Here is a 25,640-nt window from a genome sequence, read left to right on the forward strand (position 1 = left end):
CTGCAATACAGTCATCTACCTGAACTGCTGTCATAGAATCACACGGTTGGGAAAGACCTTTGAGATCATCATAGAGTCCAACGGTGCCTGTCCACTACTAAAGCGTAACCCTGAGCACCTCAGATACCTGCCTTTTAAACCCCTCCAGGGATGGTGACTCTACTAACACTTGGTCAGCCTCTGCCAGTGCCCGAGAATCCTTTTGGTGAAGAAATTTTTCCTAATATCCAGCCTAAACCATCTCTGGTGCAACTCAAGGCCATTTCCTCTCATCCTATGGCTTGTTACTTTGGAGAAGAGACCAACACCCACCTTTCACAGAGGCGTGGAGAACAATGAGGTCTCCTCTCAGCCTCCTCCAGGCTAAACAACCCCAGTTCCTTCACTGCTCTCCATAACCCCTTTGTTCCAGACTCTTCCCCAGCTACATTCCCTCCTCAGAGTCTGAGGGGAGACCTTATCACTCTCTACAACTTTCTGAAAGGAGGTTGTAGTGAGGTGAATGTTGGTCTCTTCTCCCAAGTGACAGGTGATAGGATGAGATAGAATGGCCTCAAGTTGAGCCACGGGAAGTTTAGTTTGGATATCAGGAAAAATTCCTTCACGGAAGATTTTTTTCCAGGAGGCAGTGAGTTTTAAACCTCCCTCTGGCAATGCAAAGTAGGTTCGTGTTGTGGCAAAGGCCAGCAGAGCTGCTTGTCTGCCCTGTCAGCCATACCAGAAGCTTCAAAGAAATCTGTGTGCAAGTTATCCTCTTTAAGTGACCCCTGCTCCATGCAGAGGAGCGGTGTGATTTACCCCAGCTGCCCTGTTCCACAGCTGTGGTGAGAATGATGTGTCTCCCCGTTGGTGCTTTCATCCAGTAGTTTGTAACAGAGATAATCGCCTGCCTTCATACTGAGAATAACCTGTAGTAAAAGACAAAGGTATTGGCTTGAGAGATAGACCCAAATCTATACAATACTATTTAATCTTCTTAGGGACTGCAGGTATTAAAGTGGATTGGCTGTTCCTCCAGCAATATGTCCTTCACACCTGACCCTCTCTTGTATTAGAACTCCCCTAGCAGAGGCATAGTGAACATGGGATCATTTTCATCTGCCTCTCTCTGCAACAGTATCTCCCATCTGGCTGCTAAGTGTCAAAGAAGCTTCCAGCACTACGCTCAACCATTGGTACTCCCCCTCCTCTTGGATAGCCTCTTTGGAAGGTAAGCTGTGGAGATTTCTTTGCTTGCTTCAGATCTCTTATGATTGAGGCAGTCCAATCCATGAGAAATGACTTGACTGGGAGTTGACCTGTAAGAGGCAATGCATTCTGGAAGAAAATGTTAAACACAGAAGATTAGAGAAACAAGGAGGCTGATGGTCAAGTATTGTAAAAGGCTGGAGAGCTCTTGCAGTTGATCCTAGCTCTGAATATGTTTCTGCAATAGACCTTGCAAAAGGTCTTTTAAGCATCTCATTTTAGAGAGGACAATCTAAAACAGTGTTTAAATAGGGGTGTGTACCAATGTCTCCAGTTGTCTCTGTTGTTCTTTTTATTCTTTATCTTTATTAGGGAGGGTTTATTTTCTAATAACATGTACTTTGTTGTACATATTATATTATGCAGTTACGCCATATGCATGTTCTTGCTCTTTCTACATATGGAAAACAAAGCTTATATCATCTATTTATCTAGGTGTTCCCACAGCCCTCTATTACTGTTGCTGTAGTGATCCTCCTAACTATTTAAAAGAAGATAATAATGCTTGTCTTGCAAGAAATTTAGGCTGATTACTTCACTGGGTCTTATGCAAGAGGGTAAGTGTGTGATAACTTGTATGAAGAGCTTATCTGAGAATGGCTTACAAATCTGTGATCCATGTCCAGCTCAAGAATAACATAACATTCCCACTCTGGGGAAAAAAAATTAATGAAAAGTGATACTCTAAGATAAACATTCAACCAGTGCTGGGGGGTAAATTCTGTCCAGCCTCAAGTCACTGCCTCCATACTGTCACAGCTGCAGGCTCTGTCACTCTGGCATTTATAATTTCTCTCCCTTTCTAAATGCTGTTCAAATAATTGTGCGAGATATGCTAATTATTCCCCAATAAAAGGTATGATTACAATTCCACTTTGCCAGTTCTGACTTCTACAGAAAGGCTTGAAACAGTGTAGTCATAGAAACAAATGGATATTCAGCACTGCAGTTTTACTAGAACCGAGTCTTCCTCCTGCTCTTCTCAAACTGAAGGAAAAAAGTTCTCCAGTGCTTAGTTTGTATTCTGTGGGAATGGAAGACTGGAGAGCCAGGAAACAGCATATTTGAGAACTATCAAGCAGTTTTCACCCTCTTGTTGAGCTTACTTGATCTGTTTGGAGGGACATTTTAACAGTGTGGACTTGTCTTCAGAGCATCATCTTTTCTAGCATTTTAAAGGAGGTTCCTTGACAGAAGCTATACCCTTTCCTCAGCAGAACACTGACCCAATCGTTAATAATACAGGATAACAACTGGACTCAGTTAAAACCACAAACATTAGTAACTGCTGGATATGGGCATTAGGTGGAATCAGAATTCAGCTCAGGTTAGACTGTCTCGGACAACTCCAATCTATATTAAACCAAACCTGTATTTATTAATCAGCATAGCCTCCAGGCATTAAAAAAAAAAAAAAGGGAGTGAAACCTGAATCTAGATCTGATTTTACTCATTTAAGTCCATTTCTTTCTACTGAAACAGGAAAGCATTCAGCAAAGTAGTCACCCAAATTGTGGGAAGCTGCAGTACTTTATTTTTCACACTAAGTTTTCTTTTGCAGGATCCTACACTTTGAGTCATGCAGTTTCACTCCTGATGCTTAATATCAGCTAGAAGCTCCAATGGTGGATGTAGGTGCAAACCACTGATCAAGAGAAGTCTTCAGTGGTTTCTGGACGCGGCTCTGATTTTTGAACCCTTAGGAAATGCATTTACCACGGAGAAGGCGGCTACAACGGAGCCGAATCTTTTTCTTGCTTGCCGTAGTGTTGGTCCTCTCTCTCTACCAACTCCAGTTCAGCCCCTCTGCCCTTCCAGCACCACACACAGCACCCCAACCCACAGACGCTGTCAAAGTGACCTCCAGGGACCTCTCCAGCAACAGGACTGCCATAACAGGCAATGCCACAGCAGCACCCAAAATAAGGCACTGTGTATATGTGGATCCTGAGCCAACTGTGCCCATCACTAAATCAGTGGATACAACACCACAGCCAGAAAATGTCAGTGAAAGCTTCCCAGATGAAAAGCCACCATACGAGTCCAAAGGAGAATATCCCCAGGACCTATTCAGTGTGGAAGAACGCAGGCAAGGGTGGGTTGTACTTCACATCTTTGGCATGATTTATGTATTTGTGGCCTTGGCCATAGTGTGTGATGAGTATTTTGTCCCCGCTTTGGGAGTGATCACAGAGAAGTTGCAGATCTCTGAAGATGTGGCTGGAGCCACCTTCATGGCAGCAGGTGGATCAGCACCAGAACTCTTCACTTCCCTCATAGGTGTCTTCATCTCACACAGCAATGTGGGCATCGGTACCATTGTGGGCTCAGCAGTGTTTAATATCCTGTTTGTCATTGGCACTTGTGCCCTCTTCTCAAGGGAGATACTCCACCTGACATGGTGGCCCTTATTTAGAGACATCTCATTCTACATTGTAGACCTACTGATGCTCATCCTGTTTTTCCTAGACAGTGTCATTGATTGGTGGGAAAGCCTCCTTTTACTGACTGCTTATGCCACATATGTATTCACTATGAAACAGAACGTGTACCTAGAACAATGGGTGAAGCAGGAGCTGAACAAGAAGCTAAATGCTGTGCAGGCAGCATCAGCAGAGCGTATGCGGAAGGTTGGTGTCCTTATTGTTCAGAGGGCAAGTTGGAAATAATTCGTTCTAGCGTAAGCCACAAAGAAAAACTGCATCTCCTTCACAAAGTGCATATTCAAACAAAACCTCGGGATACAGGTACTGATCAATAATTGTGGTTATAAAATGAGGGAAATGCAATCTAGATAGCAGAGATTCTAAGAGATTAGAGAACACCTCTAAAATGGAGTTTTACCCATGCAGCTACCAAATATACCATTTGCAGTCACTTACCTACTTTCAAAGACATGCGTGGGATTTTGCTCACTTGGTTGTTGTAAAGGAGTTTCAGAAAAAACACTTACAGGAAGACGTTGTTAGTCTGGGAACAGGATTGGACTATTCTGTGTTAAATAGAAAAAAGGCTTTGGGTAAGAGGCACTGTCCAAGCTTCTTGCAGGTGAGAGATGGAGAAAATTCACTTTTCCCACTTTGCTGCTGGGTGCGTCACTTGTTAAACAGCCTGCAGCACAGAAGGGGATCTGGCAGCCTTTAGCAACCATCACCACCTCTCCCAGTCACCATTTGGCAACAATATAAAAATGCCCAAATCCCATTTCCATGCACTGATCACAGCTGTGTGTTCTCTGAGACACAATTCCATATGCCACTGGTGCTCAGACACGGAGGTTTGTGGCTGTTACTACGCGCTTCAAGTCTGAGACAAGGGCCCTTCACTCATTGTCTTTTGGAGGAAGGGTTGACTGCTTACACAGAGACAGTATCTGAAGGTGTTCCTAGAGCGAATTACCCTTTCATACTGGCAGATCTGGCCAGGATGTGGTCTCCTGAACACTTAAGGGTTTGTCTTCTTGGGTGTGCCTGCCTACTTCTTCCTCCTCCGTCCTTCTCCAATTCCCCTACTGTGTCTTTGTCCTCTTAACCTCTGCTACCACCAGCTGTTGAACAGAGACCATTAGGTTTCAGATTGTCCTCTGGCTTTGACATGCTTTACTAGTCAGATGTGTCACAGGCTCTCAAGCATGCTTTGCTCTGTCTGGTCTTGGCACTCCACATAATTTAAGGAAAGAAAGGAAGAGGGGTGAGAATGTTTGAAGTGGTGAAGAATCAAGAAAGGACTTTTGTTTTCTCCTCCTGGTCTGTCTTTCAGCCAGGGCTCGAGACAGCAAGTCCTGAAAGGCCATGTGTTGCATTCCAGTGGGATACATGCAGAATATACTGCAGCCATACACATACATCTCTGTGGACATCACCAATCATCACAAATGGAATCCAACCCTTCAGGCTGAAGGAAAAAACCCTGTAATTTAAGTTTACAGAGAACTCTCACTAGCATATGGTAGCATGACAGAGAGTTGCTGGACCTCGCTGTTGGGAGAAATAAATTACCCATATGGAAAATAATGCTGATCTCTGGGAAAAAATACCCCTTTGTACCTTCACTCTGCCTCTACTGGAAAAGTAGTCAGGGTATAGATGTCTGGGGGTGAATTCTGGGGCTGCCTATATCTATAGGAACCAGATGGCAGAGGCCATTTGAGTCCACCTCCAGGTACCTGTGTCATCACCGAGGAGCTGTATGTAGAATCCTGTTTCTCTTGGAGGCCACATGATTTTAAGGAGAGCACGTAGCTACTGCTTTTTCAGTAGCATCCATGCATGGTCATTTGTATCAGCTGTCCCACCATGTCACAGGCATACTCTGAAGAGCTATCGTTATATCCTGGAACAGCAGGTGAAGTGGTAGTGATGTTCAATCATTTTTGTTCTTGCTTGCATGCAGAAAAGCGGTGGGGCAGTTGCAGATGATGGAACAAAGAAGCCAGCAGATAGCAAGAAGCTGCAGGTAGGTCTGAGCAACTTTACAGGGATCTGAAGCCATTGTATTTTGAACCCCTCTCTATGTCAGGTCGTGAATAAAGATGTCAACTTCTGTGTCAAGAAACATGGACCAAATCCTACTTTATGCAAAGAACCAGCCATGTTTGGCACAACATCCACACCTTACTTAAGTGGCCACCTAGCTGAGTTGTGTCCTTGAAGGAATTTTTATCAAAATTAAGAGACGGCTCAGGCTTCCCAAGTGGATTTTACTAGCAGAATGCTATTCATTCTATGCTGTAAATAAGCACAGAGATAATCAGGGCATAGCTTTTCTTACCTGGTTTCACGGCCATTTTCGCTCCTGAGCTCCCAAAGCAGAGGCTGTAGGGTCTGTCCTTCCGCGTGGTGAACACCAAAGAGCTCATTCGTTTGCCTCTGGTTAAACTGCTGACCCTTTGTCTTCTCTGTGGCTGCCAGCCATGGCATGGAGAGGCCCATCTGATCTAGTGGCTGCATATGTACATAAAATACAGGTGTTAGCTTCCTCAAATGGATGCTATTTGTCCCTCTGTGCACTTAACCTACCTGTACTAATTAATGTCCAGTCAAAAGCTCATTAGGACTGGTGTTGACTATAAGAATGTAGCACCAGAGCTTTTGAGTTAAGTCAGGATACTTGGCGTGACTGTAGCATCACCTTTTAGCAGCATATAAATCTACACAGTTATTAACAAGTTTATGACTAAAAGCACTGCATGTTTTGATTATTTTAATTTATAATGACATTGCATTGATGCTGATGTAAGGACAGGTTGGCTTGCTACCTTACGTAGCACATCTCTTGGTGTGAACGGTCAGTGCTGACAGCCACCCTGTGAATTTGAATGCAGAGACCGTTTAAAATCCACGCTGGGGCTGCTCGTTGGGTTGGAGAAATCAGCCTCTGTATATATGCATTCCAAGGGCAGAGGTGAACCAACAATGGAGAAGTTTTGACAAAGAAACTGCTATTGACTGCTGCATTGTACCTTTCCATAGCCTGCATCAGCCTTACAACGAGGCAGCAGCTCAGCCTCCCTACACAACTCTCAAATGCGCAGCACCATCTTCCAACTCATGATCCACACCCTGGACCCTCTGGCAGAAGGTGAGTGAATGCTCTGCATCTGAGGGAGTTGGCTTTGCAGCCCTGAGCGCAGAGCAGCGTACCTGGGAGTACAGCCTTTGTAAGTCAGGGTGTTGGGGGTCAGCAACTCAGCCTTGAAATGAAGCTCTGAACATCACAGATAACGTTAGGTGGAAGGAGTTCTACAACAGTGGGAGGAACCCCTTCTGATCACATAGCTAGCAAGGACAAACATCTTATTTGGCCCTGGCCATATCTTACGTTGCTTGTGCCAAACCAGTTGCTGCTGAAGCTTGAGAGGAGATTGAGGGCATGTGGAGCAGCTGCTGTTGCTGGGGTCTCTGCCAGCAGTGGTGGTTGCTGCTGTCCCCTGTCTTCTACTGTCCCTCTGACAGCAGGAGTAGCAAACAGGAATTACCAACTCTCTCCATGTCACAGCGTGTCACATCTTCCTTCCTCTTCTCAGCTCAGACCTCACCCCAGCCTTGGAACAGCAGCATTTAATGCTGACTACATTTTTGAGAAAGAGCTGCTCAACCCATTGATTTCATTTGCTTTGGAAAACGTACAGAGGGGGAGCTTATTACCTATGCACCTCTCTGGCTGTGCACACAGCATAAACCTGAAGAAGAGGAAAAAGAAGTTAAAACCCTTGAAGAAATATCATTCTGGCTGTGCTTAAAATTCTAATGAGATCTAAAATGCACAGCAGGTTCCAGTTATGATGGTTGAGCCAATCCATACATGATTTAGACCAACAGTGAGCACCTGTAAAAGCCCACCTTCAAGGCTGCAGTATCATCACTGCTATGAGAACCTGTACCCAGAGCACTTTGCAGGCTATGGGCCAGCTCCCCAGGGCTGATAACTCAAGACTAAGACAATTTCTCCTAAACTGCCTAGGGCGCAGAGATGCTGCATCTCCAGACAGACCCTGGGCCTTTGCACACAAACTTCTAATATGCTGCCTTATATCAACCTTAATACAGAGTATGGAGGTTCATTTTCCAAGAAATGGGGAAGCATGTTAAAAAAATATGTTTTTTTAGATTTTCTTTCCTAGCTCATCACATGCGCAGCCCCTCCACCGCCCTACTTGTTCTAAAGAGATTATCTGTTGTTCATTCAAAGAGAGATTGAAGCTAAGCAGATCAACGCCTCTCGTGTCTATCACAGAGGTTACAAAAAGGACTCTCCAGATCAAAATCCCAGCTGCACAAACTGATTTAGAGAACAAAGGAGGCTCGGTAAGGATAGCAGGACAGATGAGTATCCACTTTGACAGGTTTTAGGAAAGGCATCCATCATGTTTCTAAAGGTAGCTTAACAAAAGCCAGACTCATCGGGGCTTGCTCTGCTGGCCTTGCCTTCTGTCCCCCTAAAGGTGGCATCAACAGCACAAGGGTAAACCCAAAAATTTACAAGAGGACATGCCATTGCCTTTAGCGTCAGAGGCCCCTGGCCTGAGGGACTGTGGCTCCTCAGAGACCCTCCAGCGCCTTCTCATTCTTCCTGCACCTCTAAATGCCTTTATTCAGCATCTTCCCATGCCAGGCCAGCACACACTTGGCTTTACAGTCCAGGCTGGTGTCCTGGTGCAGTGCTGGGCCCTCAGCAGGAGTTGTGGGGACCTGAGGATGCCAGCTCAGGCCAAGGAGTGCGCTCAGCGCTGTCCCAGCCAGCTCAGCCCAGGATACGCTGCGGGAGGGTTTCAGTGCTGTTGTAAGCTGCTGCCCTTGCTTAAGAGGCAGCATTACCGCAGCTTGTGAACATTGAATAAATGGGATGGGGGGACTGCTTTGGAGCTCCTTGGAAAGAAAACTTCCCCACTCATTTCAGCTGGGCGTACTTAGCTGCTGTCTCTGGATGAGGCAGCCACTAGATGGGAGTGTGTCCATGTGTACTTAAGCAGGTCTGACAGCAGAGGTGATGTGAGGATGGGCTACAATCCCTCCAAAAGGTTATTTCTTAGAACCTTTACTACAGTAACGCCGCTGAGATAAGGGCAAAGCCTCTGCCTCAGGTACCTGCCTGTTCCACTCTACATTACTAGAACAGACACAGCTCCTTAGAAAAGATAATGATAAAGAAAGTTACCAGTATTATAACAGCACAGCACTCAGAATCGAGGGGCTCATGTCCCAGGTTCCGCGAATCTAGTATGAGACACTTCTTACCCGGATAAATTCATGCCTAAAGAAAACGGAGTCTGGAAAAAAGAAATCAATTATGAATAGACTGAGATGCTTCAGTGCCTTGAGGATCTTGGCTAGAAAGATGAAGTGACTTCCCCAGGATGACTCTGAAAAAAGGATTTGAACCCCAAAGGCACATCAGGACTGCAAGCTCAGCCTTTGTGTTAATAGTACTGCGGCCTTTTGTTACCCCGGGACAGCTGGGTGCCTAGTTCCCACTGATTGCCACCAAAGCCCTTCTCTTTGCAGCGTGTGCAGCACTGTCTGTGCTGGACGCATTTCTGTAATTAGGTTGCAACATAAAAGATGATCCTAAAGCAATTTATCTTTTGTCAAGGGTTCTTGTTCCTTCTTGCCGGTGCCTGTAGCATCAGCACTTCAAGGCTGCAGAAAGAACACTCTACAAAAGCAAAAGGTTGCCAACGATTTCTCAGCAGTTCCTAACTTAACCTACTGCAATTAGGGTCTCTGTAGGGTCTCCTTCCTTATTCCACACCTGCATTTAACTTGGGCAGCACAGAGGCTCTGTTAGGGCAGCGAGAGAACAAAAACGTGGAAAAACTGCCAGCACTGGGCCTCAAAAAGCAAATTCCTGAGGCAGACGCCTTAGTCTAAAACACAAACTTTGTTTCACTGCTCCTAATGCAACACTTCTGATTTCAACAGTGGTTTAAGAGCAGAATGTTTCTTTTTTCTTTTCATATTAGAAAGGGATCATTACTTCAGTCCTTTTCTGTCTACAGGAGACTGAAATGCAAACATTTACATTGAATCTTGAATTATATTTTTGACAGAAGCTTTTATTTTTAGTGCCCCTTTTTTAAAACTTAATTTCTAGCGACTTTAGTCCTCCCTCCTCCTCTTTCTCTGAAAGTGTGTAGAAGCAGAACATGAGATCTTTTCAACATGTTCTGGTTAGACACCAGAGGGAACTATTGCAGAATTAAAGGGAACAAGAATTTTGGAAAGACTGAGACTTTCTCGCTTCTGAGCCTCCAATCTTACCATCAGATTATTTTTTAAACTCTAGTCATACAGGGAAGAAGATAGAAGCCTGCTTTTACTTTTAAATGAAGAAAAAGGCTCCCGCAGAGCTGTCTACCCTCAGTATGCCCCAGTTAACAGGCTAATGATTCTCGAAATCAGACTGGAATAGAGCAGCAGGCAGCGTTGCAGGCTAGAGCTGAGCTGGAAGACTAAAGGCAGCTACTGTTTCTCCTTGTTTCATTACCATTCAATCACTTGTTTTAAAAGAATCATGATACCAAGAGGTAAAAGAAGTAATGAGATTTCTTTTATGTCTACTTTTAGACATCAGATTCCCCGAATCCTCTGGGTTTATACCAAATTTTAAAGAAAAACATCCTTCCTGCTGTTCATGTTGTAAGTTAGTCCTGTTAGATTCAAAATTATTATTCAAAGAATTAATTAAACATAAGAACCAAACTCAAGGTAGAAGCTCAAGCCGCCATCTTAAGTCCAGCCTGGATGCTCTCAATCCATAGGACAGGAATCTTCCTGAAGGGCCCTTGGACACAAACATGTTCTGTGTGACATGTTCTCAGACCAGAGGGCAGAGAGTCACCCACAGTGAGCGCTCCCGAGACCTGCCGTCCTCAGTGAGAGGGCAGCCAGCGCAGCGCCGTGCACCCGCGGGGCCAGCACGCTGCCCTGCTCGGCTAATCCCCAGCACCAGCAAGGACTGAGCTGACAGATATCCTTCCTCCCCATGCTGACCTGCAGATCTGGCCAGCTTATAGCCAGCTCTTCCTCCAATCTCAGTCAACCCTGCACGAAATGCGTGTCAGAGGAATTAACACCTTTCTAAGAGGCTGATCTCATGAGAACTGGATAGTGGCCTGGACCCAATCTGTTTATCCTCACAGAGAGATGCTCCCAGGCTCCGCTCCGGTCAATTCTTGCAGCCTGCAGCCCAGGTGAGGGCAGGAAGCCAGGAGCTTGAATTTATATAATCGCTTTCAGGCTAAGCTTGACCGCCCTGACCCTGCTGACAGAAGCTTTTGCAACAGCTTCTGGGAAAAGCTAAACGGAAAGACAGGCTGCCCAGTGGTTAGAGGAGACTGGGAGCAAAAGGTCACCTCTTCATTGCTTTGCACCAGTGCGTATGCTGGTGTTTAGCATCAGCAGATGGAAAATGAAGGAAAGCGCTTCACATCCTCTCTGGTAGGGTTAAATGGGGACAAGGAGCATGGAAGAGCCAGGCTCTTCAGTCCCAGCCAGCCTTTCCATCTCTATCCAGCCATTCCAGTGTTCAGAGGAAATCCCAGCTGGTAAAAAATGTTTCTGTTACAAAGTAAGAGGATTCTTACCAGAACAGGACTTATCCTCAGAGACCTTAATCTGAGCAGGTCCCAAGTTATTGGACATATACCAGCGTCTGCTGATTTTCTTGAGGTTCAGCTCAGAACAGTAGATCTGCCCAAGTGGCTCAGGGCCTCGGACCTGTTTTTTCTATTAACTCTGTATCAGGGTGATGAATAAAGTGTCAGGGCCCGGCCCTTGAGGCAAATGACAACAGCATGTTCTGGTTGCACGGTCAAGAGTTTAGTAGATTAAATCAGTGTCATAAAACTTTCTGTGGAAATTAATTTACAGCCCTGCGCACAAGCCAAGCATAGCATGGCCAATGTTTTGTGGCCAGTGTCCCTGTGACCTTTGGCTCAGCCAGTGGGTTTGCAGCTCAACAGAGGATACAGATTCGAGCGAAAGGAGCCTCTTCTCTGAGCTGATGAGTTGCTCACTTTCAGTTAACGTAGGACTTAAAATACTTGAGTACTACACCTAACTGTGGAGACACACACCTTTTCACAGTTCGCTGTAAAACAATTATAAAGCAGCTCTGCTGAGCAGAGGACTGTTTACAGTGGAGGAAGCCCTCAGCAGTCTCAGCAATACAGGCCTGATTGCTACACTGCAAAGATGATCTCTTGGGTAGCCGCTTCCTCTGTCCTTTCTGCATTTCCTTCCTTTGAAGTACATTGTCCCCTATATTACTGAACTGGAAAGGATTTGTCTTCCCTCTAGATTCTCTTTTAAATATGAAAGTATTGTTTACATGTCAGATTGCTGACATAATCGCCACACTACTAAGCATTTAAATATAACGGCTACGACCAACTAGCAGCCGCCAAAACCTACAGTGACAGCCAGAAAGGCAACTCTCAAGTCAACGTTGACCGCAATCCGTGCAAGAGGAAAGGGGCGAGAGAGCATGTGTGTGTTGGGGGAGGCAGGGAAGGTGGGGGCTGTCCCTTGCTGACAGACGATGACAGATGTACCCTTCTCATCCACAGCAAAATTTAGAGACAGGGTTGACATCCTGAGCAACATCACCAAGGCCAAAGCAGAGACTCTGTCTGGACAAGGATCAAAACCAGAAGGTGAGTGCGAGAAGTCAGCGCTGTTTGCCTTGTTATGCACTGCCATCCTTCACCTTCCCAGCACTCAACCCCCAGGGGCTGCCAAAGAAACACTATGGTCTAACACAATTTTTCTATTATTGCTGGTCACAGATGGTTGCTGTAATAACGCAGCAGAAATCAATCGATGTACGCTAACAGTGGGCAATAAAGGCCGTCCCCCCAGGAGTCCAGGAGTGGTTAGTGAGGTAGCATCCAAACAGCAAAGTGCTGCAAGGATGTAGCACAAATTGCCACCAGAAGGGTGGAAGAGGGAAATCAGGCTATTACAGACAGCAGTTGGGTGCTGCTATGCTGCTGATCTTTGGTAGACCCTGCAAATGAGGTGTTCATTAAAACAAAGTACCTTTATTTTAGCTTGGAGATTTGGCACACTGGCAGGAGAGCACAAAAAGTTCCTCCAGAGAGAAAAGCCACTCTGACTTTGTCGGTACCATTGCAAGGATCTGTGCATCCTCCCTTTTAATAGCTTTTTTTTTTTTTTCATATTACTACTGATACACAGGCTTTCTGAGCTGATCCAGAGGCAGCAGCGGCCTGTACTGCGACAGGGCCTGTGCTGGCAGCGAGGCTGGGACACCAAACATTTTGTGTGGAAGGTCCCACCTCCACAAGCGCCCTTCTGCAGGACAGCAGTTGCCTACACACCTCACAGCCTCGAATGAGACCAAACCTGAGGAAAATGCTGTTTAAAAAACAAGTGAATTCTCAGTGTGGGTTATCAACACCACATTGACCTCTCTAAGCTACTAATTTTCACCCTGTGACATGTTCTACAAACTTTGCTGGTTCATAGATAGAGCTGTGCACATTCCAAAAGAATTATCACTCTCTCTCCCACTTTGGGCTGAAAGTATCCCATGTGTACTCCCTCAAGGGCCAGTTTCAGAAATCCCAAGCGGCACTCATTGAAAGCATGCATTTCTGAAGCTCTTACCTCTAGCCTTGCTCCCTGGAGCAGTTGTGAGGTGCTGTACTGGATCAGCTTCCCCAGTTCAGGATAAGATAACCTGTAATGCTCCATCAAGGTACAGTTCATGAGATATCACAATCCCACTGACTTGACAAGGCTTGACCATGCAGAGGGGATCCCTTAACCATAAACTGCAGCAGCCTGAAAAGGGCCCTGGCTGTGACAAAGCAGCGTGTCAGATGCTCCTTCCTTTCTGCTCCGTTATCCATATTTCTACACCATTCTGCACAGAGGTTGCCGTGTTCCTCTCGATTACACAGGTAACACAGAGGACATTACAGATATTTCCTTGTATGCGTCAGCACTTTCCTATTTGCATTTGAATACCTAGCCAGTGATTAGGGATTAAAGTCTGGCAGCACCTAACAGTCATCTCCCAGAAGCCTTGGAGAATGCCATGCTCTATTAGAAAAAAGGAGAAAGGAAAGCTTTACATCCTTTCTGGCTTTTAAGGATGGCTTTAATAAGATCTTCAGACTGAAAACAAGAAACATTCATCATCTGTAGATCAGATAATTAGCCTTTCCCTGTTGTTACACACGTGGTTCTTACAGCAGTTCCAGATAGAAGGTTATAGGAGCATCAAGGTATCATTCCGTGCCAGGTAGACCAGTTTCTGCCAGGCTTTTACCAATCATAATCCATAGAAGACAGAGAGGACAAACAGAAAACCCAGGCTGTCAGGCTGTTTGACATGAAACACTACATATTCTCATTGGAAGCTCAAACCTTCCTGCTGGTCAAGGGGAAGGCGACCACCTGATGGTGACTGAAACCCGTATTCCTTCTTACCACTTTTAGCAGAAGAGGACAAGAAGGCACCAAGCAGCATGCAGGTAACTCCTGCCAGTGACTCTGAACCCAGCAAAGATAATGAGAAAGCAGATGCATCGCAAGATGGACAGGTATCTAAATAAGCATCCTAGGCAATAACTGTTCAGCCCAGACCAAATCCCACATGTATTTTCCTTCTCCTCTCTCTAGAGCTTTTGGGATAGGACTCAACCCATTTCCTGTAACTGATGACTATGAATAGACTGTGTGGGCATTGATGAGATATATTAAATGTGTTAACTGACACATTTAAGATTACAAAAACAAATCAGGTCCAAAATATGACACCAACTGACACTCTACAATATTTCTGCTCAAATGACTCTCTGAGGTCAGAGAGCTACTCCAGCACAAGGGAAGATACCAGTATCCATCTGTGCTGTGTCCACTAGTACATGTTCCTGTTTTTTCATTTCCCTAATCCCTCCTTTCACTTGATACAATTCTGCTGTTCAGATGAGGCAGGTAACTGACATAAATTATTTATCAATAACACACAGGCACTGAGATAGGTTATGCCTGGATTTTGCCCCACCATAGCAAGGTGGGGGCTGCGGGTGCCTCAGCCGCGTTACAAGTGTGACCTCTGCCAAGGCAAGGCCCTGGTGAATAAACACTGTGCAGCGCCTTGATAGTGTGAAAACTTACTGGCTTTTTCCCCTTTTTTTGCTGATTGATAGTCCTCTTCAGATAGTGACTCCTCAGAAGACAGCAGCTCAGAGAGCGAGGAAGACAGTGATGATGACAGCACAGATGATGATGATGAAAATGACCAGCCATTATCTCTTGAATGGCCAGAAACTAGGAAAAAACAAGCCATTTACCTTTTCCTCTTTCCTATTGTCTTTCCTCTCTGGAGCACTCTGCCTGACGTCAGAAACCCAGTAAGAATCTATCTTCCTTCTGCTGCTGGATTCATTAACTGAACTATAGATTTCCTCTCAGCTAGAGTCCCCAGTTCTATTTGTCCATGTCTAGAGCTCTTGCGTACAGGAACTGCTGTTAATGCTGCAGGAGCTGGACAGGAGCTGCAGCACAGCAGAGTTCCAGAGGCTTAATTTAATAAACCACAAATGACCAGCAAGTATCGGTCATCTAATTAAGCCGACAAAAATTAAATACAACTAGAGACCAGGCTCCATGTTAAAGTAATTCACTGCAGTGAAGTGTTTCAGTTGAATAATTTTCATTGGGGATCATTAACTTGCCTGAAACTTCTCCATGTTTTTTTTTTTTCAAACGCGATTTTAACAGGACTCCAAAAAGTTCTTTGTTATCACATTTTTTGGATCCATCCTCTGGATTGCTGCATTCTCGTACCTCATGGTGTGGTGGGCTCACCAGGTAAGGAGTTTATTTTCTCTCTGCAAACAAGATCATTTTAGAACAAGTAGATGGAGAGAGAGGGAACAGTATCACTGTTCTTTATCTGATGAATTACAGCTGCAGTCATCCATCAAAACAGTAGAAACTTTGTTAGAAACCAAAAGGGAATTTTCAGTTTCATTCTTTTTCGATTTGACAAAGACTCATGCTTTTTTGAGAACTTCTGAGGGAATCTGGGCATCAATGAAAGAAAAAGTGCCATCGAGATTTATCTTAAACCTGCTTTTTCATTGATGAATGCTTCTGTGCAGAACATAATTATCCCTTACCTAATTACAATTCTAGGAAAATACAGGTTCTGATTCTGGAAGCTGCTGTATGATCTCAGCTCTCACTGCCTTAACGCTCACCTGGTGTTGTGGGAAATAATACTTTACATCTTGTATTATCAGACCCACGATTTGTATCTAGTGATACATTGCACAGTCGCAGTACAGCTATCAACGCACAAATCCAAAGCCTGTCGGTCCCCAAAGCCCTCGGGTCAGATATAGCTGATGGTCAGTTTGGAGAAAGGTAGATGAGATCCAGAAGAGGTGACCTTAGGCCAGAAGAGTTGCGCTGTGACTGACTTGATCTTGGCAACCCTGTGATCAGATGCCCTACACTACAAATCTGACATCAACATACGCTAAGAAATCTACGTCTTCTTCCTATAAAGCAGAAAAAATGCTACCATGCTTAAGAGGTTTAAAACATTTAAACTCAAATATGGCACGAAACATAAAAGGTGCATAGAGCAATTAAATTCCATGTTCCAAAACTAACAGCCCCACCTGACTGACTTTGTGTTTATTAGGTTGGTGAAACAATTGGGATATCAGAGGAAATTATGGGGTTAACCATCCTGGCAGCAGGAACGTCAATCCCTGACCTCATTACCAGTGTCATCGTTGCACGGAAAGGCTTGGGTGACATGGCCGTCTCCAGTTCCGTAGGCAGCAACATCTTCGATATCACCGTTGGGTGAGTATTAGCTGAAAGATATGTTTCTTAAGTACAAAACAAGCTGGTTTTATTCTAAACAAGGTCTTAATTTCATTTCACCTGTACTTTGTTTTTAAACCTAACCTAGCCATGAAAGGCTCATCTTTCTAACTTAGTGCAGCAGATTGAATATTAATTTTAATATTTCAGGTCATTGTTCTGCACCTTAAAATAACGGCATGTAGCTCAGAAGCACCAGCATCTTCACCTAATTCTGAATGAACACAAAATTACTGATTTTAGGGCACAAACGCAGCAAATCTTTGGCTAACATCAAACATTTACAGACAGGATACATATCCAGTCATTCAGACACTCAGGTCCTGTATTTTTCATCAATAAAGCATCAGCACTTGCGTCTTTATTATAGCACACCGAGACACTTAGTTCATAGGTACTGTTTTAAAAACCCTTTTAGACTCTTGGATTGCGTTATAATGGTGCAAGTATTGCCCAAATGCAATTTTTTACAAGAGCAACATCAGTTTTAGTTTTATGCTGAGATACACTAGATGCAATCATGCATTTTTTTCTGTAACAGTTTGGGAAAATTGCTTGGCTACTACGCAGAAAATGAGCTGCCTTTAAACATTTACTTCAATTACTTTTTCTTTCCTTGCAGTTTGCCAGTTCCTTGGTTCCTTTTTTCTGTCTTCAATGGGCTCAGTCCAGTTGCAGTCAGTAGCAATGGTTTGTTTTGTGCAATTGTTCTCCTTTTTCTCATGCTCCTATTTGTGATTATCTCAATCGCTGTCTGTAAGTGGAAAATGAACAAACTGCTGGGGCTCACTATGTTTGCTCTTTACTTTGTGTTTTTGATCGTCAGTGTGATGTTAGAAGACAAGATCATATCCTGCCCAGTATCTGTATGACATTTGGACACTTCAAGATCTATGTAAGCATACGTCAAATTCAAAAGGGTTTAAAATAGCATTTGTTCTGCTGAAAAAAGCAAACAGAATTATCACAAACTTACTGAGAATAAAATATATTTAACATGCTAAGAAAATAAATATAAATCTCAAGTGGTACGTCAGCCTCTCCTGTTTTTCTTTATGATCACCACAGAGCAGATAATGAAGTGAACGATATCAAATAACACATTGTACAAATAACATACATATTTGGGCATTTGTGGAAAGGCTGATATAATACAGATGCATGTTTTTGGAATAGCTGATCCTCTCAAAATTAATGGAGCTGATTTTCAGCACACAATGTTTACTCATTACAGTAGTATTTTCAGGAACACTCTCTGTAAATTACTTCATAAACTGCTGAAACTCACCGAAATCAATGACCTTCACTTCAGTGGGAACAGGATCACACCTCTGTGACTTGCTCATACTCAGCTGCTTTGCTCAAAACCCATTGTGCGGGGACACATTCTGCATCTCAGAAGTGAACTCACTCACATTGCATGTAAGCAATGAGCACGGTGGTCCCTGAGGTTCCTGCTGCAGGTGGTGTGCCACAGCTTCCCAATGCCGAGGCAGTTCTCACTTCAGTGAATGCCACTGTGGAGCACCTCCAGCTGGTACTCTACACAGCTCCAAGAATGTGATGCACTTCTGTAAGAAACGCTTTTTGCTGGCCCTCTAAAGCCTGTGGGAATTATAACTTTATGGTTGTCAAGGAAAAAAACAAAGCAGTGAGTCATTTCTGCACGCAGAACCAGAGATGGGGGATTGCACAGCAATCCTGAACATTATCCACATGGCTCCTTTGAAATCTCTACCTGATCTTGCAACCTAAATACCTAAAATTGGTGCTCAGTGCCAGCAGTACAAGTGATGCCATATGGATTTACAGCTAACTGTAACAAGATAGATCTGGGGGTAGAATAGCACATTGCCCCTAATAAAAGCTAAAACCAGGAATGAGAAATACTACAACAAGAATGAGAATACTACAACTCAACCAAACTTGAGTTTGGTTTTCATCCTGACACTAACCTGCTATTTACAGATTACTATTTCCAGCACTAATTCTTGTTGTTAGCAATCTTCTACGTAAGCCCTATGAAAGAATGCCGTGACGTGAACAAACCTGAACGGTTTATTGTGAAGAATGCCTCGTGAGGAATCAACGTAGTTAAGAGTTGCAGACATTTCCATCGTTCTAATCCAACTAATAAAACGTTAATGACAATAACCAGAAAGATTTTAAGCTTTTTATTGTCTCACTGTAAAACTTTTTGGAGGAGACAGGAAAAAAAAAAAAACCTTAACATTGCGAACACTGACTTTGCATATTTTAAAGAAACTACAAACCAAAGCAAACATCAACATACTGGGTTTTGGTAAATAAAATTTAAACATTACATATTTACAAATCTACAACCATTCATTTAAAAAGTGCTGCTTGCAGACTAACAAAGTACCATTTTTAAATCCCAGTGAGATAATATCCAGAAATACCCTCTGTTATTACTATTTGCATCTCCCATTTGTGATAGAAAGATTTTCCATGCAGGAATTTTCTTTCTTGGGGTACAAATCATTTAATTTACCAGCTGAAGTCTAATTCATCAGGCTGTAACTGTACAACAGCAAACCACCTCAAAATGGGAAACAGTTAGCAGTGTCAGAGAAACAGCACAATTCCTATTCACATTTCAGTATTTAATCTCCAATAATTATTCCAGTGGAACCATAAGTAAAGCAAAATATATATTGCACTGCAAATGTAAAACCTTCAAGGTTTTTGACATAAGCATTATTTAATACACAAAAGGAGAAAATTCAGTTCATACAAAATTTAAATTGAAAATAGGTCTCATTTTATTTATTCATCTTTGCGGTACTGGAAAATATACTCAAATCGCTTTTCTAATAAAGGACAGTGAGATCTGAAATCTGTTTTAACACTGAATTGTATGATGCTTAAAAATTATGCACCTCAGGACCTACATTTTGAACATTATTATGACTTGAATGAGGAAAATTTCCCACTTAAAGTACTATTCCAACTACATTTTATTATAGTATTTCTATCATGGACTGACTCGCAACAGACTTTAAAACCAATTCATTAAATATAATGATTTAACTTGATGAGCTACTACCTGATAGAATAACTTGAAAGCACACCCAAATAGACATCAGCAATGCTTCAGGAGTGCCCCACAGTAAGATCGTTTGAAGGATGCATACACAATCCTTTTCATGGTACAGTATATACTCTTCTGATAATACTGGCAGGACTATTGGTGTTTGAATGAAGCGGCAAACTTGTTGGCTTTATACATCTGAAGAGAGTTGGAAGTGCTTACAATGAAGCTGGGACTAGAATGGAGGAAGTGGGCCATATCTCGCAAGTGTTGCACCTGTTCCACACACAGTTTGCAGTGTCACGTCCTAGGGAGGGGTGGTTAGAGACCGGGCTCAGGCGCTCCTGCCTGACTAAACTAGGGAGCGGAAGCTCGCTTCATAGCTCAGCACCTCTAACACACCACAGCAGCTCTGGAAAAAGCACTTGCCCTCCTTCATGGCTTGAAGGTCCTATAAAACAGTGGCTGCCCCAACGGGTAAATGACATGGGACACGACTGCAGAGAGTTAGGAACTCTACCTTATACGCAGCACAAACATGCATGAGTTTATATACACAGCAACTACTGTATCCAACTTTTACTTGGTAAATACAGTGCACTGACTGTACAGAGCAGAGCACACATGCACACTAGTAGGTACTTACAATGAATGTGTTAAATAAAATCAAAAACCCTGGTGTTTTTCACACTGGTTCAGAAGAATGAAGGGGGTACGTGTCCACCCTACACTGATACACTGTGTAGAATGTACTTGGGTGTAAAGGGTAGCTATAGTTCATGCATGCGGAATACTTCACAAGCATGGCAGTACAAAAAGAGAGCATCACAAATGGTTAAAATAAATTAAATGTGAGAAATGTTGGTAAGCGTAGCATTGCCAGCTCCACCCTGGGAGGGGATGATACTTTCAGAAAGGTCAGCTACATCCTTAGCAGCAAATTAGAGAAGAGGTACTACCCAATGAAAGCTGTATCCCACAAGACCACATCTTCCCATTGGCATCAGCGTACATCTGCAGCTCTACAGCTTTTAAACTCTTTCTCCTTAGGGCAGCATCTTCTGACTACTTTAGAGAGGTCTGGGAGGAGTTTACATAGAGCTTCATAGCAGCGTTACTTCTCATTTAAGCCTCCAAGAGGCTCGCTCTATTTCATTTAATGAAGTAAATGTGAGCTTTGAAGTTTACCTCCTTTCTGCCTGACTAAATATTGCTGTATTACCCTTGCAAACTAAAGAAACTTTTGAAAATATCTACTGGTAGGCAGACGAAAATATAACATTTAATGTAACAGCTGAATATTTAAAAGTATTATAACAGCAACAACTAAAATAAATGAGACTTGGAAAATCATTAAGATAATTAAAATAAGCTATTTCTTAAAGCAGAGTTTAATTTGTTTAGGTATTTTATACGACTCAATGTCTGTTCTCCCACCTGCAGACGAGACCTCTGATATTTGTAGCCTACCTTCTGGAGAGCAGCTGCTACGTGACTGAAAGTACAGAATATTTTATATCTCTAGAACAAGAAAACATGAGTCAAAAGCCATGACTGCAGCACAAGGACTGACAGAGCATTTTGCTTCACAGAAAAAAACCCAATTGTTTTGCCTGTGAAATAAAGAGACCAAACATTCCAAGTACATCTAATTATGCACAATATGCCCCAATAAGTTACATTCCCTATATATTCCCTGTAGCAAGTTTGCTGTATCTACTTGAGTTAAAAGCTTTGGATTAGAATTATGTACGTGTCGTATTTAGTGTTTCAAATACATCCACCAAGACTCTGACCGATGTGCATTTACGAAGAACTTCTTGCAGGCTGTTGTTTGCTTTGTATTACATCTGTAATGAGGTCATATTAACAAACACCAACAGCTGAGATGGACTGATTCTATAACATAACCTATAAGACACTTCCTCTTTACTAGGGAGTAAAGGGAACAGAGAAGAAGCGAAGGAGAATTCTCCAGAAGTGTTTTACAGGGACATAAGTATGTTCATCAGTAGAGTTTTATAGAAGCTGACCATACCTTTCTTCTGATTGCTGTGGTAACACGTTTTCCATGTATGCATGAGAGAAACCCTGTATCTAGAGTATTGTCTAGGTGAAGGTTAACATTTTTTATTCTGCTTTAAAACCAAATTGCTCCTCAAAACGTAACTGGGCAAGTTACTATAAATAGCAGTGTACTGCAAAAAAAAAATAAGCGCTGTATTGCTTACGCAAAGTCCATTTAAAATTCACTTCAGTAATTTAAAAAAATTAAAAAAATATCAACTTACTATAAACAATTTAAAATATGTATAATACAACTTTGTATGCTCTTCATAACATCATGAATATTCTATGTAAACAATAGATACTGAAGAATTTACTTCGCTCACATTAGGTTCAGTGCATTGTTTCTGTCCGCCTGTAACTTTTTTTAAGAAGGGAACTGTAATACGTTGTCCCAAGTTAAAGAATTGATTTTGTTTAGAATCTTCCTTTCCACACATCAATTTGCAGAAAGGATGAGGGACAGGGAAATTATATTTGGCCCGTTTTTCACTCTGTTCTTTTCCACACCTGTAGATAGGCCTAATTTTTCCAAGGCCTCCTGCCAGAGCCCACTTGTTCGTACATTCTTGAACACTGAAGATTGAGATGTTCCTTGTGACTGAAGTGGTTATTTTACACAGGTACACATCATTGATATCACCTCTTTATCTAGGTATATTTAAAGATATGGTTCTCCAAAAATCTTTCTGCATTCCATCACTCCAGTACTTGGTGGTCTATCACAATTATGAGTATTCTTCACCTGACTAGCCGTGAGACGATCATAGGCCATTTTGTACTCTCGGTCAAAAGCATCTGCAGAAACAGAAAAACAACTTCTACGTGCCATGCCCAAACCCACAACCCAGAAACAGTGACAGTATGCTTATGTGGAAAAAATAACCGTACAGTCCTTTTTATTCAGCACTTGCCATAGAATGGCACACATCTAATCTACAATTATTTTTTGGGGGGAGGGAAGCTGAAAAACTAGTTTGCATATATCAATCCTCTGTGCTTACTTGAGTAATTTATAAAACTTACCTATATCAATGTTATCTCTTCCCAGGGCAACAAGCGAAAGAAATAGAATTTCTCTATAAAGGCTCCTGAAATAATAAAGGAAATGTTAATTTATATGTTGCAATAATATCCCACAAAACAATCTATATTAAAAACAGATTGAAGCATTTAAAGATAATTTATTTTTAAAAAGTGACATTTTGAACATAATTTCTGATTGCCGTCTCCAAAATGTTGTCATTTCTAATCTCTGTAAACTGCCCTGGCCTCCCCACACAGAATCACAGAATGGTTTGGATTGGAAGGGATCTCAAAGCCCATCCACTTCCAACTCCCTGCCACTGGCAGGGACACCTCCCACTGGACCAGGCTGCTCCAAGCCCCATCCAACCTGGCCTTGAATACCTCCAGGGATGGGAAAGCCAGCACTTCCCTGGGCAACCTGGGCCAGGGCTTCACCACCCTCAGCATGAAGAATTTCTTCATAATGTCTGATCTAAATCTTCCCCCTTCCAATTTAAAGCCCTTCCCTCTCATCCTGTCACTCCATGGCCTTGTAAAAAGTTCCTCTCCAGCTTTATTGGAGCCTTTTTCTGTACTGGAAGCTGCTCTAAGGTCTCCCGGAGCCTTCTCATCTCCAGGCTGAACAATCCCTACTCTCTCAGCCTGTCCTCATATGGGAGGTGCTCCAGCCCTCAGATCATCTCCATGGCCTCCTCTGGACCTGTTCCAACAGTTTCATATCCTTCTTATGTTGTGGATTCCAGAGCTGGACATTGGCCTCCAGGTGGGGTCTCACGAGAGCAGAGTACAGGGGGAGAATCACCTCTACACATACAGAGATCACTTATGGTAGGTCCTTGATTCAACTTCCAGCCTATCAGTGGATGCCTGAAGTACGCGCTCAAGGCACTCAATCAAATTCCACCAAACTGGACAGAGAGGTCAGGAGCTTGCTTTTCTGCATTACTACACTATCTTGAAAAAGCAGGCAGGTAAGCAAATATACATCTTGTTGATGCTCCAGCTGTTGAAAAGGCCACTGTATATCTCATTATAAATACAAAGCAGTAAATCCAGGCAAGAAATAAAAATTCATAGAAAATAATTCTCACTAATTCCACTACTAAGGGAAAAAACCCTTCCTAAATGAGACTTAACTTCTCTTTCTAGCTCCCCTTCTTTTCTCTACTGGAAACTTAAAAACAAAACAAAAAAATCTACCCATGCACCCTAGGAACAAGTTTTTTATTAAAAATTTTAAAACTATAACATTTAATAACAAAATACACACACAGTCCCTCCCTGATTTCCCATCATTCATAGGTAAGAAAAAAAGATGTGGTTGTAAAGGGGAGAGGGAGAGGAAAGAGTGAAAATTGTTTTTTCCAATTTTTTTCTAAACTAGGTTTGAGAAAATTATCACAAAAAATAAAAGTATTCACAGGACTGAGTGATAAACTTAAGAACATTGCAAAAAAAGAGTGTTTTTTTTCTTTAATAAACACACTATGAAATCAGAACTTGTACTACAATAGCCTTACTACAATAGCCAATGCTTGTATTCTTACCGCTGTCTTTTAATATGTGGCCATTTGTTCAGCCTCTCCAATATCTGACTCATCGGTCCGTATACATCATTCATCTTAATGCTTTTCACCATACTTCTCAAGAGCTCCTGATTAAAAGAGTCATCATCTTTTTGCAGTAAATGGACCATTGGGTACTTCTGGGCTGAAAAACATTAGAACTGCTGTAAGAATAAACATTCTTTTTGTGGCAAGTAAATTTATTAAAAAAGTTGGGAGGCTACACAAACTGTGAAAATATTCGCATATGTGTAGTGAACAAAGAATAATGAACATAAAATCAAAATAATATCAATGTAAGGAAACACAAAAAGCACACAAGAGAACTCAACAGCTGCAATGGTCATGAGCTATTTTCAGGCACGTAATCCAACAATGGCAACAAAAATCTTGGTAAGCAAATTCCAAAAATAAGAAAATGAGCTAAGTAGATGAATGGTCAACGTAAGTTCAGTGTATCACAGAAACATATTCCCTCTTATTCCTCCCTTCTCAATGAAGAAAAAGCCACTGGAGATGCTGGTCAATGATTCGAAACAGATACTTGTTCAAGCAGTTTACTGCTAAACACACAACCACCCTCCCTCCCAAAACAAGCCGCACAAACTTAGAATAGCAACACCAAACTTAACACTCACTCTCAAACAAAAGAGTGCGATTTTGACCTGCAAGACAAAAAGCAGTATGATCAAAAAAATCAGTCGTGTATCTTGCATGAACTATCCAAAGACATCTTTTTCCAAAACACATTCTTTGTTTTCTCAATATGAAAACTTCTTTAAGAAGAACACACGAAACAAACTTACTCTGAGCATTCCACAAAATATACAGAGGCTGCCTTGGATCCTGATGCAATTTCATATTGTCCCATAGCATCTGAATCAGAACATATTTACTGTCCTCTGACATACAGTTCCGTGGAATCTGAACAGGAGAAAGCATATATAAAGATGTTTTATTACAAAGTCACGCCAGAGGACTTCTGTATTTAAAATACATCTTCAAATCTATAGCTCTTATGGTAAAGAGCTGCAGTAAAAGCAGAGAAAGCCAAATCTGAACCGAGTATCAGTGATATAGCAAATAAGTATTTTGCATATCTTCCTACGCTCCTAAAATCATCACTTCCTCTTCCTCCTACTGCTCAACTAGTCAAACTGCAACAAAATCAGTTAGAAACTTATCTTCTTTGTAACTGAGAACTGCAAATTACAGTGTGAGTAGTAAGAGCTAAACACTTAGCCCACACAAGTACTGCTGAGCCCTAGTTCCAGAGTTACGCATATCCTCCTTCAGTTGACACAT

The 25,640-nt window shown here is 42.5% G+C and overlaps 2 protein-coding genes across 5 annotated transcripts in view; one reads left to right on the forward strand and one right to left on the reverse strand.

Annotated features, from left to right (window-relative positions):
* The first annotated feature begins 707 nt into the window (after window positions 1-707).
* SLC24A1 (solute carrier family 24 member 1) lies at window positions 708-21,868 on the forward strand. 2 transcript variants are annotated; one of them, XM_009567592.2, is made up of 10 exons: window positions 708-1,210; window positions 2,810-3,878; window positions 5,641-5,703; window positions 6,720-6,828; window positions 12,317-12,403; window positions 14,217-14,320; window positions 14,930-15,133; window positions 15,504-15,593; window positions 16,435-16,601; window positions 17,245-21,868. In XM_009567592.2, the coding sequence occupies exons 2-10, from the start codon at window positions 2,955-2,957 to the stop codon at window positions 17,492-17,494; spliced, it is 1,998 nt and encodes a 665-aa protein (XP_009565887.1). In that variant the 5' UTR covers window positions 708-1,210; window positions 2,810-2,954; the 3' UTR covers window positions 17,495-21,868. The 2 variants fall into 2 exon arrangements, with proteins under 2 accessions (XP_009565887.1, XP_053933077.1); XM_054077102.1 differs by having other exon boundaries at window positions 709-1,210; window positions 14,220-14,320.
* DENND4A (DENN domain containing 4A) overlaps window positions 18,832-25,640 on the reverse strand; it is a 54,905-nt gene continuing 48,096 nt past the window's right edge. The window contains exons 29-33 of one of the 3 annotated variants that reach the window (XM_054077099.1): window positions 25,142-25,259; window positions 24,974-25,000; window positions 24,318-24,480; window positions 22,768-22,832; window positions 18,832-22,539 (exon numbers count right to left, since the gene is read on the reverse strand). In XM_054077099.1, coding sequence (XP_053933074.1) covers window positions 22,403-22,539; window positions 22,768-22,832; window positions 24,318-24,480; window positions 24,974-25,000; window positions 25,142-25,259 — 510 coding nt within the window. In that variant the 3' untranslated portion in view covers window positions 18,832-22,402. The remainder of the gene's footprint in view (window positions 22,540-22,767; window positions 22,833-24,317; window positions 24,481-24,973; window positions 25,001-25,141; window positions 25,260-25,640) is intronic. The other 2 variants (XM_054077100.1, XM_054077101.1) reach the window with 2 other exon arrangements.

Source organism: Cuculus canorus, chromosome 12 (genome assembly GCF_017976375.1).
Source record: "Cuculus canorus isolate bCucCan1 chromosome 12, bCucCan1.pri, whole genome shotgun sequence".
NCBI classification, from domain to species: domain Eukaryota; kingdom Metazoa; phylum Chordata; class Aves; order Cuculiformes; family Cuculidae; genus Cuculus; species Cuculus canorus.